General features: G+C 31.3%; 1 protein-coding gene and 1 long non-coding RNA gene across 2 annotated transcripts; both read left to right on the forward strand.

The window, feature by feature from the left end:
* LOC105681469 lies at positions 1-1,294 on the forward strand. Its single transcript, XR_002947589.2, has 2 exons — positions 1-177; positions 291-1,294. It is a non-coding gene; the product is annotated as an uncharacterized LOC105681469 (long non-coding RNA).
* Positions 1,295-2,528: 1,234 nt separating this feature from the next.
* LOC100745188 (transcription factor SPT20 homolog) lies at positions 2,529-16,727 on the forward strand. The gene is made up of 8 exons (XM_003493115.3): positions 2,529-3,141; positions 10,301-10,435; positions 12,566-12,678; positions 13,955-14,398; positions 14,560-14,805; positions 14,999-15,306; positions 15,481-15,661; positions 15,745-16,727. The coding sequence occupies exons 1-8, from the start codon at positions 3,102-3,104 to the stop codon at positions 16,006-16,008; spliced, it is 1,731 nt and encodes a 576-aa protein (XP_003493163.1). The 5' UTR covers positions 2,529-3,101; the 3' UTR covers positions 16,009-16,727.
* Positions 16,728-16,812: the final 85 nt, after the last annotated feature.

Consider the following 16,812-nt stretch of genomic DNA (forward strand, 5'->3'; position numbering starts at 1 on the left):
CAGAAGCAGTTTATGATAACATACAAAATAAACAAGAAAAATTTAAACATCAATTATGATGTGATACAAGATTTGGAAGTTATACATATCTGAAGATACAAGTGATTCAATGTAATCATTTGTAGCAATAGAATGGAAGGAAAAACATATTTTATATTAGCTAAGAAAACAACAAAGGTAAAGTTAAAAAGCTTACTGCAAAGAAATTAAAGGATCTATATGTATATATACATACATAAAAGACTGTAGTAAAAAATGGAAAATAAGCACACATTTTTATCATTTTTCAGATATTAACAGAAACATTAATATACATATAAGAAGAATATAGAAATAAATATATAAAGATGATTATATAGCTCAAAAGAAGTCAGTTTTAAAGTTAGGAAGAAAATCAACATACGATATGATATTTAAAGATGACTATTTCAATATTTGTGGTAAACATATTAGCACAAAGTAGTAAACTTGGTATAAAAGAACAAGAAATAATATGTAGTAAGAATTTATACCAACAGATACATCAAAACATTTTTTACAGTTTAGATTTATGCAACAAAATTTGAGTGTATCTAATAATTATGATAAAATAATATTTGTATACATTGATTGTAAGAATAACGAAGACTATGTTAGAATAATAACTCACTAAAAGCTTTTAAGTTAAATGTTTTTATCTTCTTTAAGATATTAAATATAAGATATGCCAAGTATATACACTCTCTCATATGAATATGAATATTTAAAAATGAATTAAGTTGTGTTAAATTAACTTCATTTATAATTATTCAATACAACAAGAAATATGTAGTTTGTCTTCATAATTGTTCAGTAGAAGTATTTTTCTTAATATTTTTTTACATACTACAAATGAACTAAGGCCTCCATTGTAGAATTTTAGAAAACACTACATTTATGAAAAAAACTGAAAGATTTCTTTTAATTAAACTTTTTGTGATTTTAGTTTATATTACACCATTTAATTTTTTTTAAATAACTAACAAAAATGACAATCTACGTAGACAATAGTAACAGTAATATTCATACAAAAGTTTCTATCACACACGCAGGCAACTAGAACTACACTGAAACGATGAGGCGGGAAGCGATTCTCAAGAGTCGATATATCGAATCAGTACCGCGCGCAATATTTGAATTTGAACTGATAAACGCAGAAAAATTGAACTACTATTTATTAACAAAAGTGTATATTGTACATTTAATTATTTAGATTAATAAATTACTATTAGCAAAATTATATTAGAATTTGAAGTGTGTGAAAAGACAAAGAATAGAGAATAAAAAAGTAGCAATATATACAGTCGCTAAACCTTGATCTGTAATCTGCACTTGACATTCGCATGGTCAAGTGTATAATAAACATTCTTGCATTAAACTGTAACCATCCGTTTAAATGAACGTGCCTAGATTTAACTACATGTTTTTCTACAGTATTGTCATATTTCTATTAATTTGAGATATCAACGTTGAAACAACATCTGCAATTTAAGAAAGTCAAGAACAGCACGTCTAAGTTTCCTAACGTGCGTCTGCGAAGTAAAAGGCACGATTTCACTATAAAATCAGTGCAACGGAATGCACTGTTACGTCACTTGATTCGCACTCAGAACACTCGATTTGTAGACATCAATCGTAGATACCTGTAAACAATTAATCAATTACACAGTTATTATAAAAGAATAGAAGAAATCTTTGTAGAGAATTTTTCAAATATTTAATTTGTTTTATGAAATCCTACTTTATCATATTGTATTATTTGTATAATAAAAAAATATGTCAAATACATTCATAAAAATTTTAAAACTATGTAAAATAATATAAATTAATGACCGTCTAGCTACAATTACTTTTTTGCTATATATCAAAATCCTTATAAAAAATGTTTGTAAAATTGTAATTATGTTACAATATTACGTTAATGTTATTGTTCCATGGGATGATACAATCACTTTCGAAGAAATAAGAGAAAAAAGAAGAATCTCAACCAGTTTCTGATCTCAGTCATGTAGATAGTGTCGTTTGTCGAGTCTTTCGAAGACCTACTTGAAAAAAGCCAGTCAATCCTCCTTACCGGTCGATCAATTTACTCAGCTCTGAATGAACGCATGACGATCCCGTTATCGTTTCGTCCGAGTGGGTCACCGACACTTCGACAGGATTTTACTCGTGCTTCGAGGTGCACGTACCGAACCTGTGCCGTGAACAGACCGTTCTCATTGATACTTGGTGGGGTTCAACAGGACCGTCTCACTTTCTTGGAAAACAGTTTGAAGCACCTCTATGATCTTAGTCTTTTTCAAAAAATTCTATATAGAAAAAACAATGATTTGATCGTGTATTTAGATATCCTAAATTTCAGTTCCAAGTTCAAAATTAAAATTAAAATGTAATAGCACTGTATCGTTTCTCTTAGAAAAAGGTTATACTAATTTTTGAAATTACGATACATAGAAATTCAGCAGCAAAATATTTTTTTTCTAAATTCAATCATTCGATCAATTTCGATCGATTTATTCATCAAAGATCGATCGATCTTTAGTCAGTTTTAATCACAAGTATTTTAATGCACATAGAAAATCCCACAGATCAAGTGATTTATAAAATATTCATTGAGCTCACTACTTCAAACATGTTTAGTATCAGATTAGTATTATTATATCTATATATCTTAACTGCATATATAACATGATCCATTAAAATGTTTTTTACACTCGAGGAGGAAAAGAGGGGATCTTGAAAGTGGAGCCAAGATTCAGCCGTCCCTGGAAACCAGATGGGGTCTGAAAGTGCCCCGCGTGCTCGCCTTCGAAGAACATATCCATGCAGTATTAGTGTTCGCGTGAACGAGTAACTTGTCGTACCTTTTTATCTCTATTGAGAAGTATCACGTTTACCAGCGGATCCTAAGGTCGTTTTCGCGGACGTTGTCTACTTCGACCATCGCGAACGGCAGTAATTTTCGAAACGTCTCATTCGTGAATAAATCTTCGAGGAAAAGGGAACATCTCCAGGAAACTATTACAGACGATCGTTGTCGACTTTGCCAATTTCTGCGCGATAATTAAACTGGATCGACAACTATGAAAATCGCCACGACCTTGTTCTTCTTTGTAGTCGTCGGTACGTACAATTTGTCTTTTATCGCCAAACGCAGCTTCTAGGATTTATATGTATATTTTCTTTTTTGATTGTGTTTCATTAATAAACAGCAGATGCTTAGACATTTCCGGAAAATTTAAAAGTGCAATAATATATATAGTGTACACATAATATACAAAAGTAAAATTTCCAAAAGCATTTATTAGAATATTTCTATTCGTGATAAAATATGACTATGATATATTATATCTGGAATATTTGCTATAATGTATAGATTTTATTTCTTTAGCTATGATTATAAATATATAAAATATTGCATATGAAACATCTACAATTAAGTCATAAAAGTAGAGTATACAGATAAAATACATTGGACCGTATTAGAATAGGTATTAGAATTTAGTAGATTCTTTTAGAATCTTTAATGTCATTCAATGAGAATGATGTTTTTTCTCGATAATACTTATGATTTAGTACAATGTTTCGTAACATTTAAAGTGAAGCACAAAATGTGATACTTAAAAGGAGGGTGAAAGTGTGGACATAACATTTTTTTTTTTTTTTCACGGATTGAATAAAACTAAAGGGTCGCGTTTAAACATACATATTTAAACTAGAGACTGCGTTTTTGAGAATACAGCTAACATACTTACGTATTCATGTGCAAATATTATACATGTATTCATAAATTTATAAAATTATGTTCTCGTTGTGACACACGAATACCTAAGAGTTAGCCTTAAGCCTCGATCTAAAAGTGTCTAATAAGATGTATTATATCTTGCACAATTTCTTATCACAAACAGAATCTTATTCCGACTTACAAATCGAATATGCTTTGTGATATGAGGCTTACACAAAGATTATATCGAAATATTTAACAACCAGTTTCCAATACGAAGATATTTGATAATGGAAAAATTAATTTAATTTTATCACATATTATTTTTTAGACTATTTTACAGGAAGATAGAATGTAATGATTGGAAACTGGTTTTCAAGGTATCTAATAATATTCTTCCTGGGTAACTCGCAGGTTTTTGGGCCTTTTTCCATTATTTACGCTTTGTATCAAAGCATTTTTATTCTGTGCTATCGAGCCTCGACCTATCTTGACTGACTGCACTGTTTATTCGATTCTACTACTTAAGTTTCTCTATCACTCGATCTTACTATTACCGGACTACCTTACTTGATCTTTAAATAATCATTTTTCATCGCAAATTACTAATCGACCTAGTAACGTTCTCCAGGGTGAACGCTGTATTCTTGTCATTTATAAAATATAGCGCAGAGATCTCTGTAAATACGATTCTGGCTATCAAAAAGTGTGGGAAGCGTTGCATTCTTAACCGCGCTATCTCTCTATCATGATTCCCCGTGGGCCAGGAGAAGCAATTTTCATTAATTTTACGGTTTTCTTCGCGATAACTTAAGCGTGACCAATGCGTGTTTTGCGTTACACCACAATGTTACAGTATTACGGATAAGATTCATTATAGAAGAATCGAATTTTATTTTCGCAACATATAATATACCATTTTATCCGTCTCTTTTGAAATTAAATATTGAGAAGTGAAAATTTTTTGAATATCAGAGAATTCCTTCTCTCGTTACATTTCACATTTTATGCAACAACGAAATAAAAGTTAATTATATAAGGTATCAAAATTATACATTTCTAAGTTGTACATAATTATGTAAATACGTTACGAAATGGCATATGTTCATCGGATAAAAAATGATCCTGTTTGCAAATGACAGCAAGCAAAATTACGTAAATGAGAGGATCAAAATCAACCATTCTTTATCGTAACCAAATTAATTTCTTTGTAATTATCAATAAACTGTAGAATATATTCTGTAGAATGCATATGTAATATATAAAATTATATAGAACATATAAAATATACTTATAATGAATAAAATAAATCTCTGTTTAGATTTCATTTCTTTAATCATGTTCATAAAAAGATTTATCTGCATAAAAATTCAATCTAATCAGCAATATTTTTTCTATGTCGATTTATGTTCTCATAGAGCGTTACATTTGCTGAACATGGATATTCGTTGCTCGAATTTGCTTATCCACCGTGTTTGTATTGCTAAATTACCGAGTGTTTCTCGTAAAACATCGGCTGTTCCAGGGAATGGTACATTAAATGACGTGTAACAGCGCATCGAATAGCCGCGTCTTGACGAGAACGGAATCATTGAACAGAAAAAGTAACAGTAAAGCGATCGTACGCATCGGCGCGAACTAGAAAGTGCATAAGCATTGGTTTCTATTGCTGAAAACATTGATACGGAGGAGAAATAGAACGAACTTGCGACGAAAGTAAGCAATTGCAACACGACAATTATAGACACGATCGTGAAAGGGGACTGAAATCGAACCATCGTGCACGTTAATCACATATTTTCGTCCAGTCGGACAATCCTCGGTGTAATACGCAAAGATATAATAGAGACATATAGGTCGTGGAAACTCTTACTCCTGTTACGATACGTTTTTCTATGGCAGCGTGTAATGTATTCGTCATTATCATGTCAATTCGAACGTAGTGCGTAACATATCGCGGTGATCTCGAGGGAACTTTCTCTGTGTATTTATCGAAATAACTTTCACATTACGATAGAGTGATAATTAGTAGAATGATAAAAATATAGTAGGTTATATACATATCACTATACACGTGTGGACAATAGAAATGAGAAATTTGCATCTCGAAATTGTTAGATTTTTCGTAGAGAAAAAATATTCGTAATAAAGATTCCATAGTGATCCGTGCATAATTTAGGATTTAAAATGATAAACGATAGGCATGCAAAAAGTGAAAGTTTATAATAGAAATAAAAAATTAGTTTCTGTTAATTTGACATTTAAATTAGTTATCATTTGAAGGTTATGGGCTTTCAACGTTTGCCACTTTTACAGATTTAAAAGAAAAATAAGTGGTAAGAAGAAGAATATTTACGATAACTCTAAAAATACTTATTACTATTTCAACTACATTCTATTGTAACTGTAGTTGTGACTATACTTTCATCTTTCTCAACCACAATCTAGTTGATACTGACGATATCTTTATCTTGCGATGGCCTAAAGTTATGATAAATTATTTCAGTATTAATAATTTCCCATTTTATTTCGCAATTTATATCTCATTAAAAGAATCGTTTCTCGTTTCTTTTGAAACTTGTATCGTTTACCATATCATTGACCATTCGAAACCGTTTAATGGTGACACAACTTTCAAAACAGATTTAAACACGGATTCTGTGGGTCCATAGACATCTGACTTCAATAATATTCTCACTAAATTTTCAATAGGTCTGTATTATTTGGGGAATCGGGTCAGCAACGGGTCTATGTGAACGTTTTATTTTTCGGTGGTCACTTTCTACATAGCTATGACTGCATATAGTATCGTCTTAACATCTCAACTAAGACGATCTTCCTATCTTTATGTATTTTCATATTCCTGTTATCACCTAAGAAACTTTAACATCGGCAGCAAAAGAAACGAAACTGATTTCAACAAGTATAAATATCTGTCCAAAAATGAAGAAATAGCACGTTTTACAGTTTCAACATTCGTACTTAATCTACTCATTCGTTAATAATCATTCGGATGCTGTGTGTGATTGCAAAAAGATACTAATTTGGTGTAGAAATAAGAAAAATTGAATTCTGTGTAACTTTCAATTCTAAAATTTCACAATTTCATTTTATGCCGGAACGCGAATATTATTAAGATTTTATAACAAAAGAAAATTGATTTACAAATTGGTGAACTATAAAGCGAAAGACGACTTTAGATGACTACCGCTCTCAAGGTAAAGGTAAAGGCTGCGTTCGTGGGAAAATGTTGCGCGGGTTTGCTCATCGACGGGTGTCGTTATTTCCTCTTAGGTTAATTAAGGAATGCTGCTAGGCAAAGAAAAGTGAATTTTACCAACACTTATAACAAAACACTTTTGTACAATTATATCGTTACACGACTAGGGTCGATCTTGAAATGAACAGTGAAAGTATCCTTGAAATTGTTACCTTTCAAAGTCATTGCTCTCGTTCTTAATAGCAATTAGAATGTGGGATTGACCTAGGATTTCAAATAATATTCGTTTCTTTTTTTTTTTTAGAACAAAATGAAAATTGTTTTCAAATGAACAGGAATGAAATTTTAACGTGAAATTTATTACAAAATTAGTTATGGAAACATACATAGGTTTGAAGAAGTTGCGCAATTCGAAATGAATGTCGTGATCATGTAAAATTTATAACCGTAAATTTTTCACTAGTTGTACTATATTTTTATAATGGCAGGGTTTATGTTAGATATTTTGATTGACGTAGGTAAAATTATTTATCGACTAAAGAAAGTTACTTCTATATTAGTAATCTTCTCGTTTATTTCGCACTTGGCGTTTTGACAAATTGATCGACGTGCACGCAATTCATTATTGCAGATAAGATTTTGAAGAAATCAGGATACGTCCAATTCAGTAAACAGAAACAAGACACGAGTGGCATGGTAACAAAGTTTCTACTGCACGATTATCTTAATTTTGTAGGTTTTGCGAGACGTTCTTAATGAGATTTAAACGTTTCTCGTATAATTAATGATGTTGACTTTAAATAATTGATGTTATTTGAATATTGTATCAATTTAGATGCTACACAGAAATTTTTCTATAATATACTATATGATTTTATCGTAGTACTAAATATTTTAAGGAAATCGAGAAAGGTAAACGAATATAGCATAATAAAAATATAACAGTATTGTTTCTAAAGGGAATCTGTGTCTTTTTAATGAGATAATTCGATCGATGATCAGATTTGAACTGTTGTTCCTTCTTCAAAATTTCACTATATACACGTAGTATAATTTCTATAAAGTGCTTATTTCGCCACACAATCTGACTATATGAATATTCTTCGCTAACCTTTTCTAATATGTAGACTGTTATGAGTCGTCATTTGCATTTTTATATAACATTAAATATATTCGTCAAACTTCGTCATTCCATCAGACCATGTCAAATTTTCTTATGGCCAATCTTTTCGGTTATTGTGAAACATTGTATGAAAGTAGAATATAAATACGACAACGTTGTTTCTGCATTAGTGGAATATCAAACAAAGACATTAGAGTATGGAAGATATAGGTGAAGGGCATAAGATAATAAATAATGTGCTCATGAAAATCACAAATATTGAGAAGCCGAATTTGTATTAGCTGAAAGTTACAATTTTATAATTAAAGTATTGAAATAATAAAGGGTATAAATCCTAAAGATCTATATAAAAATATCTGTCAATTTTTATATTTATAAATTACAATTAATTCAAACAAATTATTTTATGAATTATTATTTGCAATAATTACTTTCTTGCTACAAAAATACTTTTTAATTTTTTTGGTACTTACATTCTTTATCATTTAATCTCTACAATTACCCCAATGAAACAATTGTATAAATATAATAAACGAGGAACTCGGTTATTAAATGGTGATCACACGGATCGTAAAATTGCTTCATGAAACTATTACACAGTGTCTCAACTTTTTCCGTTTTGTTTTAAAAGAGTGACAATATTCGGGCTCTTTAGATGCGAAACTAATTTTGAAGTATGAGGAACCGACCTGGTCAGCTGACGTGGTCGAAAGGTTGACTCGACTTATTAAGTGGGTCAGTAGGCTACGGCCCAATGGCACGCCTAAGATCCGGCAAATCTTCGAACACAAGTTCCGGAAGTACCTTTCACAAACTTCGGGACATTCCTTGGAAAGTTATACTATAATTTACAGAAATTCCAAAAGCTGTAATTAATTTTCCTTTATTTTACCTGAATATAATTTTAAATTCGTTCAACTAGGATTTTCTTTAAATATAAAGGAAGAAATATAATATTTATAGAAATATTTGTAGAAAGTAAAGAGATGTTATGAATTTTTAAATGGTTACACAGGGCCACAATTTGCATATTCCGAAATGTACACGATCCGTGTTTGAACTTTCTTAGACGTCTGTATGCGTTTTTTTAGAAAACTCTAGAAAACCGCAAATATAGGAAGATTCTTTCTTTTCTAAGGGAATGTCATCAGTCTCAGCGATTGTATCATCTTGGTGGAGAAAATTACAGATTTGATTACAAAGTAGTGTAGACGTAACGTCCGGTAGATAGAATTTGTAACATTTAGTTACTGATTCTACTGAAATTGCATTCACGAAACTATAAAAGAAAATTATAATTATTTATCTATACATTAAAATAGTATAGTAACTACAAAGTTTATACCGAATGCAACTTATTTTATCTTAATTCTTCTGATAACAATATTTTAATCTCATTTTGGATTTTTTTCATTTTACAAAACTATAAAACTCTACTAACATATTGTTTGATGAAAATCATCTATGACAGAGCACTGACATCACAAAAACCGAGACTGAACAGAAATGATCGTGTCAATTTCATTCGCTTCGAAATACGACTAAGATCGGTTGAACTTTCATTACACTCGATTACATGGTCATTTATGATGCTTGAACATTCACGGACGAGAATCAATAGCACAGATTAGGAATTATGAATCAACGGCCCCCGTATCGACATTTATGAAAATCCTGCTTCGATCTTCTCATTGACGATTAGTCAGTCGAAATCGTTCTGGATTATATCCCCGTTAACTGATGCAGCTCTGACTAAGAAGAAAAGTATAAATTTCAAGAAGGAAAAGACATCTATTTTGCAAATCCGGTTTAAAAGGGTAAACTTTCTCTGAGAACTCCCTTATCGTTTCTAAAACCAAATGAGTCACAACTTAAATTTCTTTTTAGGATTTAATTTACGGCTCTTTCTATTAAAATGTTTGCGTTGTATATGAGATGTTCCAGATTTCTTCGATCTGTAGATATAAATGAGAAAGATATATTATACAAATATAGATCGTTTGAAGTTTTAACAAAAATAGAAAATATGAAAAAGCGTAAAAAGGACAAAGTAGCATAATACAGCTATTATCATTTCTAGAAGCAACTCAGTTTAAGGTATACATTATGATAAAAATAAATAAGTTAATTGATATTAATTACGATGGAATCAGAAGCTGATCAGTTGGGTCGAAACGGGGATCCATAGTGTTCTTTTCTTCCGGTTTGGTTGCAGGATGCACGTGGCGGGAGACTCTAGGGACGTGCGTGTTTCAATCGGACTTTGGTTTCGTGCTTAACTGTGCCTTTCGGAAGTCCGGAATTTTTCGGGTACGAAATCTTGGAGGTGTCAAAGGTTACGTCGGCCTGGGTGAGTCGTAATAAGCGGTCGAAACAATTTTCATAAAAGAATTTCCAAGAATCCTCATGCGCGATCTCTTTCTTAATCAATTATAAATATACTGTAAATACCTTGTATATTACTAGTTATAATTTCAATGCGATAACTACAATAATACGTAATATATCACATGACGATTACAATTTTTCCGGATTGATGGAGGAGGATAATCTATGAGTGCAAATCTAAGCAAATATTGGATGCGGACTGAAACATGAATCTAGTAATGAATTTTACATACATCTTAAAATGAGAGTTTGATAATATTTAGTAATCACTAATAATATTATCATATTATAATAACTCTCACAATAAACTATTTTATAACTATTTTAATAAACATTTTATTCTGAGTTCAATATTTGCGATATTTTTTAGGACTTTAATAAAGTACTTAGTAAAGCATTATATAACATTTGTTTCTTATATTACCTCATAGCCTCTTTTCTCTGCAGTTTGTCCGGAAAAATTAGAAACACCCTGTATTTAACATGCTCCCTTGTATATTATTATATCGTTGGAATAGCGTGTATAAAAGAGAAAGTGTTACTATTTTGTCGCTTCGTTTTCTTGCTTTTCATTGCTTTTTTCACCATAGGACGAATGCTTGAAATAGTGTAAAGTATAGTTTAATGATTTTTTTTCAGTGAATAACATACTTCAACGACTATTTCACTATTTCACTTTCATTTATGTCCATTGTTTAATTTTTTTTTACTGTGACCGATCAGTGTAATATGTTATTATACTTTCTTAAATGATTTGTTAATAACATACTTTCTATTACTGTCTATTCGGAGGCCTGATTCTATGAAATATATATAGAAATAACAGGCCATTGGAAAAAAATTGAACGATTTATGTGATATTCTGTGTTGTATTCATTATGCAAGTAATAATACTTACATCACGCGACCCATTTTCTGTGAGAATAAGTGTAAGTGGTTTTGTAGAGTTTATGGCATCCTCAGTTTTGTGTCATTGTATCCATAACTGTAAATCTCAATTTAAACGCAGTAAAGGATCCCCATTGAACTTTGAGAATTTAGTTTTATAAACACTAACTCTTATAAAGACTAATCTCAGCATTCTTTTGTAATCTCTAACTTAATCTTATGAATAAAATAAATATTAAAATATAAATAAATTGACTAAAATTTTAGAAAAATGTTAAAAAATGTCGAAAAGTGCAGTGCAATCAAATAATTCTTATTCGCATTGTCCCATCGAAAAAAGTCTATTTCGTTCGCCACGAAACGATGCAGAAAGTGAATTACCACAAGATTATAGTTAATCGAGCAGAACGTGCGTGAAATGACCAGTGACTTTCAGAACAAGAAGAATGTCTCCTCATAACCTACTTCTCTAATGCTTTGGTATATATGAGTACATAGTAGTTGCTTGGAGAAAAAAGTTATAATACATATTACATTATTCATCGCCTTGACTCGCCCCAGATGTCAGCAATATCTCGTAAAGGATGACACCTGCAATGAAAACGTAATTTGCATTTGAACCGACCGGACCAAGGGATCAAAGAAATCGTCGTAAGAGCGCACGGTTGTTTGCACATTTATAGAACAAAGCAAAAAACCACGTTGGATCTTGCGCAACATGTGGTTACTTAACTTTCTATAGCTTGTCTTTTCTGGGTATTATCTAATTTTTCATCCATTCAGAATGGCGGTTCTTATCACTTCTACAATTAGGAATAACAATTTTTCTTTAGTAGTAATTTAGTAACAAAAATTTGTTTGATAAGAAATTGTTTCCCAAGTATTAATTAGGTAAATACGTATTAGAATTCGTGAAAATCGAGCGAAAAATTTTCGGAATTGAATAGTTTGGGCTTACTAAATACATCAGGAGTAAAAATTAAATGCATTCTTTAGGCTAACATGACAATATATGACTTAATTATCGACAAATGTGATCCTTTCAGTAGTGAGACCTCTTACATTTCATGTAACGATGAAGTCAATCGATTAGTTGGAATAATATCAATAATTTTTTAATTCAGATAATGGTTTATTTCTTTACACAAGTGTTTTTGTACCTAATAATTGGTTTAATTACAATTAATATTATTGTTAACTTCAGGATTTTCTGTGGGTGACGAGCTAGGATTTAGTCAGTCCTTGTCCAATGTGGAGGCTGCCAAAAGAAGAAGCGTGCAGACTAGTAGAGTTGGTTCATCGTCCCATACTAATTTGGTAAGAATTTCAGAAACATTAGAAATAAGATGTATACATTTATTTTTCTACACGTATTCATGTAGATTGTTATCGTAATTACTTTGAAGATTCTGTAATGAATTAATTTCTATTACATTATAGATGTACAGACACGATTCTTCGTTTAAACTAGTCCAAGGAAAGTTTAAGATGAATCGGGACAAGTATAAAAACTGGATACATTCCATCGTGATTCCTGCAGTGCTATGATATTTATGATAGTGCTAGTTGCATGCATTTTGGTTGAATTTATATAATAGGATGCCTTATAGTGTTTCTGTTGTGTAATCGTGAACTACATCTAACTGTAGATTTTTCATCTGATTTATACGTGAGAGTAAATAACTTTTTTGTCTGAATATTTAAAGGGAATTAAAGGTTTCTGAATCTTTGTGAGAAAGGAATTCTGAAGATTTTTTTTCCTTTCTTAAAGGCACTCTTTAAATTAAATGTTTTAAGTTGTTTTTGCATTTTTAGTTTCATTATAATTGTTATGAAAACTTCTGTTTTGGGCTCTCCTTTATCTATATTTATCGCATTCTGAGACGCCAAATGGGTGTATTTCTTACTATTCCAGCGAAATCTCGATCGAACCCAAGCATACGCGATTGACCTTGTCATAATTAGTGCATGAACGAGTATAAAATTCTTCACACGACGTAGTGCAAGGTTTCCATTCTCATAGAAGTACACATGGAGCATACATTGAATCCCCTATAAAATCTGAAAGAAAAAGATAAATGAAGTAGAACAAGGTTGAAGAATTCCTTTTATACGTATGTTAAAGTTAATGGAAGGAGAGGTTAATCGGAGTGCAAGTGTAACTTAATATTCGTCTGACTCTTAATGATTCCACTTAAATTGTGAAATCAGTGACTTTTTACACGTACATGACTTATTTTTCTTTGACAAATGTATATTTCTTCTATTCAGAATCCTGAAAAAGATGGTTCAAATATAAAAAAGTTTCATTTTGTAAATTACATAAATTGTGTAAAATGACATATTCATTTTTCATTTCATAAAATTAGATAGGATTTTCTAAAATATTAATCACAGGGATCTCTATCTTACATATATGTATTTAAGTAGAGACGTATCACATATTTACAAATTAACTCGTGTAATTTTGAGTTACTAAATTTTGTATTTTTAATTCTTTAATACAAGTATCTGTATACACACATTTTTTAAATTACATTAAACGATTAAATATTAAACATCATAAATGCTAATGGATAATAATTCATTGAAGGCTACCAATCGAGATGAAACTAGACAACACACTCAGAACACTCGACAAGTGGTGCCTCCCTTCAAACCATTACCAGCTGGAGCAACGCGGCCGATAGCTCAGCAACCAGAACGTCAAAAATTGGTCGTACAACAGAACTCTACAGTCCTTCGAACCGTGCCAGCTCCTTCCTTATCAACAACACAACAGGACTTATTGAGGCAGCAGCAACTAATGCAACAAGAAGTAAAACAGAAGCAACAATTGAAATTGCAGCAAGAAGCTTTCGCATTGCAAGTACTAAAGCAACAAAGGTTACAACAACAGGAAGCTATGAGACAGCAACAATTGCAGAAGCTTCAACAGCAGCAGAAACAGCAACAAATTGCTGCGCAACAACAAATGCTGACACAGCAACATAAAAGGCACCAACAAATGGTACCGATACAAGTAAAAAGAGATCAGGTAATATTAACTAATTCCTTTCTTTCTTTTTACATTTAACAATTTTTATCCTTTAACCCAGAGGAGGTAACGGGTCTGAACATTTTATCATAAATAAGAGTATATCTGTCTTTTTTCCAATGAATTCGGAATTTAATAACGTTGTAACATTTATTCTGCAGACACCACAGATGCTCGCAGTTGCAGCTGCAATGCCAGGAAAATTACCTAACATTGTAGCTGCAATTCCACCAGCTGATAGCATCGTGGAACCAGGACTTTCGTTAAAATCAGCGTCTTCAAGTGACGGGTTACCACCTTTTATTTCGATGCCACAGTCATCTTCACAGTTGACCGATCGAATTAGTAATGGTCCTACTATTTTGCACGATTCTGATAACGAGGTGTCGAAAGATGATTTCAATCAGGTAATTACTTTGATTTTTAATGATAACAAATTAGAATCATTTAATCTTAGATAAAAATTATTTATTTTAAAACAAAATTAACGCTTCGCTCTTTATATAGATTTAATAATACTTACTAGCTCCTAAATAATGTTATAAAGTAATTTCGTTTTGAAAGATTGATGTGATAAAAAATATTAAATTCAATTTTTAGCTTCCTCTACCTGGAGATGAGGCTGCGTCTTCAGTCAACGAGATGACTTTACTTTCCCTTCAAGCAGCTGAATCCAGTCAGTCACAACAACAAAACGAGAAACGACAATCGTTGCCATCGTCATTGCCATCTTTAGCGCCTATTCAAGGAATGGAAACGTCGTTGAAAGCTCTGGCAGAAGCTAGCAATATTACTTTAGAAGCTCTAGAAGCTGCTATTCTTCTCAGGCAACAGCAACTTCTACAAAAACAGCAAGGGCCAACCAGTACAAGCACGACGACGACTACAACTATGTCTCCGCATAAAAAGTACGATTAAAGCTGTTGTTATTTTCTGTTATATATTTCAGTTTATACATTTTTATTATCTATTCGAATATCTTAACATCTTGCAAAATCTTGAATCTTGTAGTTTTTAAATATCACGAATTAAAAAAGTTCGTAGTCTTCTTTAAATTATTTTTCAATTATCAATCTTTTTAGTAAATATAATCCTGGTGTCACCAAAGTAATGAACGCTCCTCGTGAATATTATCCAATGGGTTATGACAAGAACTTCGATGACAATTTTGCCAGTCGTGTAGATCTTCCGGACACAAGCTTTTATTGTGGTGACCAAAAACATTTTCCAGGACTGTATGCTGACGAAGATCTTGGGTGCATGGTAAAATATTTCTTCCTCATATATTCAAAATAATTTATGCTATATTACGATTTAAAATATTAATATTCTATGAACAACTCTAGGTATTTCACGTTTGTGCATTAACGGATGATGGCTTGATTATGAAGAGTTTCCTCTGTCCCGAATCAACTTTATTCGATCAATCTATCCTCAAATGCAATTGGTGGTTCTACGTGGATTGCAAAACTTCGAAAAGTTTATATGACAGCAACATTCCAATTAGCAAGAGTTATCAGTTAATGAAAGCACTAGCGTTTTTCTCAGCGTACAAAAACCATGACAATAGTACAACATCTGCTCAAGAAAACTCAGAAAGCTCAGAATAACTCTAAATCTTGTTACAAAAGAACTGAATCTTTATTTTTAGTTAGTTTACTAGTTAGGCATCCCCTGTGAGTTTAATTCGTTCCACGATTGCCAATTTATGTTCCTTTAATCCATTAAGCTTTGGATAATGAAAGTTAGCTTCTTTATACATTTTAATATCGAGCTACTTTCTTAATTAGTTTGTGGTATGTTAAGTATTTTAAATTAGTGTATAATATTTAGATTCTTTGTTGAGGTGTGATCTTAATGGATTAAACTGAACTTCTTTGTGGAAAGGTGAATTTTATAAGACAATGGATATTTTTGTGTCACGGTATAACTATTTTTCTCGTTAATCACTGCCGTCACAATCCCAAACGATAAGTGTGTGTATATATAATTTATTATACTAGTGGAGTGTAATAGGCATAGTAAATAATTTGTTTTAATCGTAATGTTGTAAATAGTTCTACGTTGGTATTTTCGTTGATGTGGTTTGTTTAATAATAATCCTATTCTTGTTGACGTGGCTGTCCCCATTCTATATCATGAAATTCTTGTCAAAAATATGTAATCAAAAAATATAAGAAATATTAAAAGATCGGTTGAAATAAAACAGACATAAAGAAAACGTAGAAAGCATAAACTTTATTGTGGCAAATGAGAATTATGAAAAATAATACAAATTAAATGCCAATATTAAGTTATTGCAATTTACACGGTCAGTCTATAATTTCTCGTTGACGATTTTAATTTTCATCGCCGTTCAAAATTCGATTAAATTTTCAAAATATTAAATAGAAACCTCGAATAATCTCTATACT

This window comes from Bombus impatiens, unplaced genomic scaffold, assembly GCF_000188095.3.
Source record: "Bombus impatiens unplaced genomic scaffold, BIMP_2.2 scf_0969, whole genome shotgun sequence".
Classification (NCBI taxonomy): domain Eukaryota; kingdom Metazoa; phylum Arthropoda; class Insecta; order Hymenoptera; family Apidae; genus Bombus; species Bombus impatiens.

Bases quoted from the DNA above. Each gene is read 5' to 3' on its own strand.
- LOC100745188 (XM_003493115.3), top strand. From the start codon at position 3,102: ATGAAAATCGCCACGACCTTGTTCTTCTTTGTAGTCGTCG. The intron at 3,142-10,300 runs GTACGTACAATT...GTTTGGTTGCAG, and splicing joins GTTCTTCTTTGTAGTCGTCG to GATGCACGTGGCGGGAGACT. The intron at 14,806-14,998 runs GTAATTACTTTG...TTCAATTTTTAG, and splicing joins CGAAAGATGATTTCAATCAG to CTTCCTCTACCTGGAGATGA.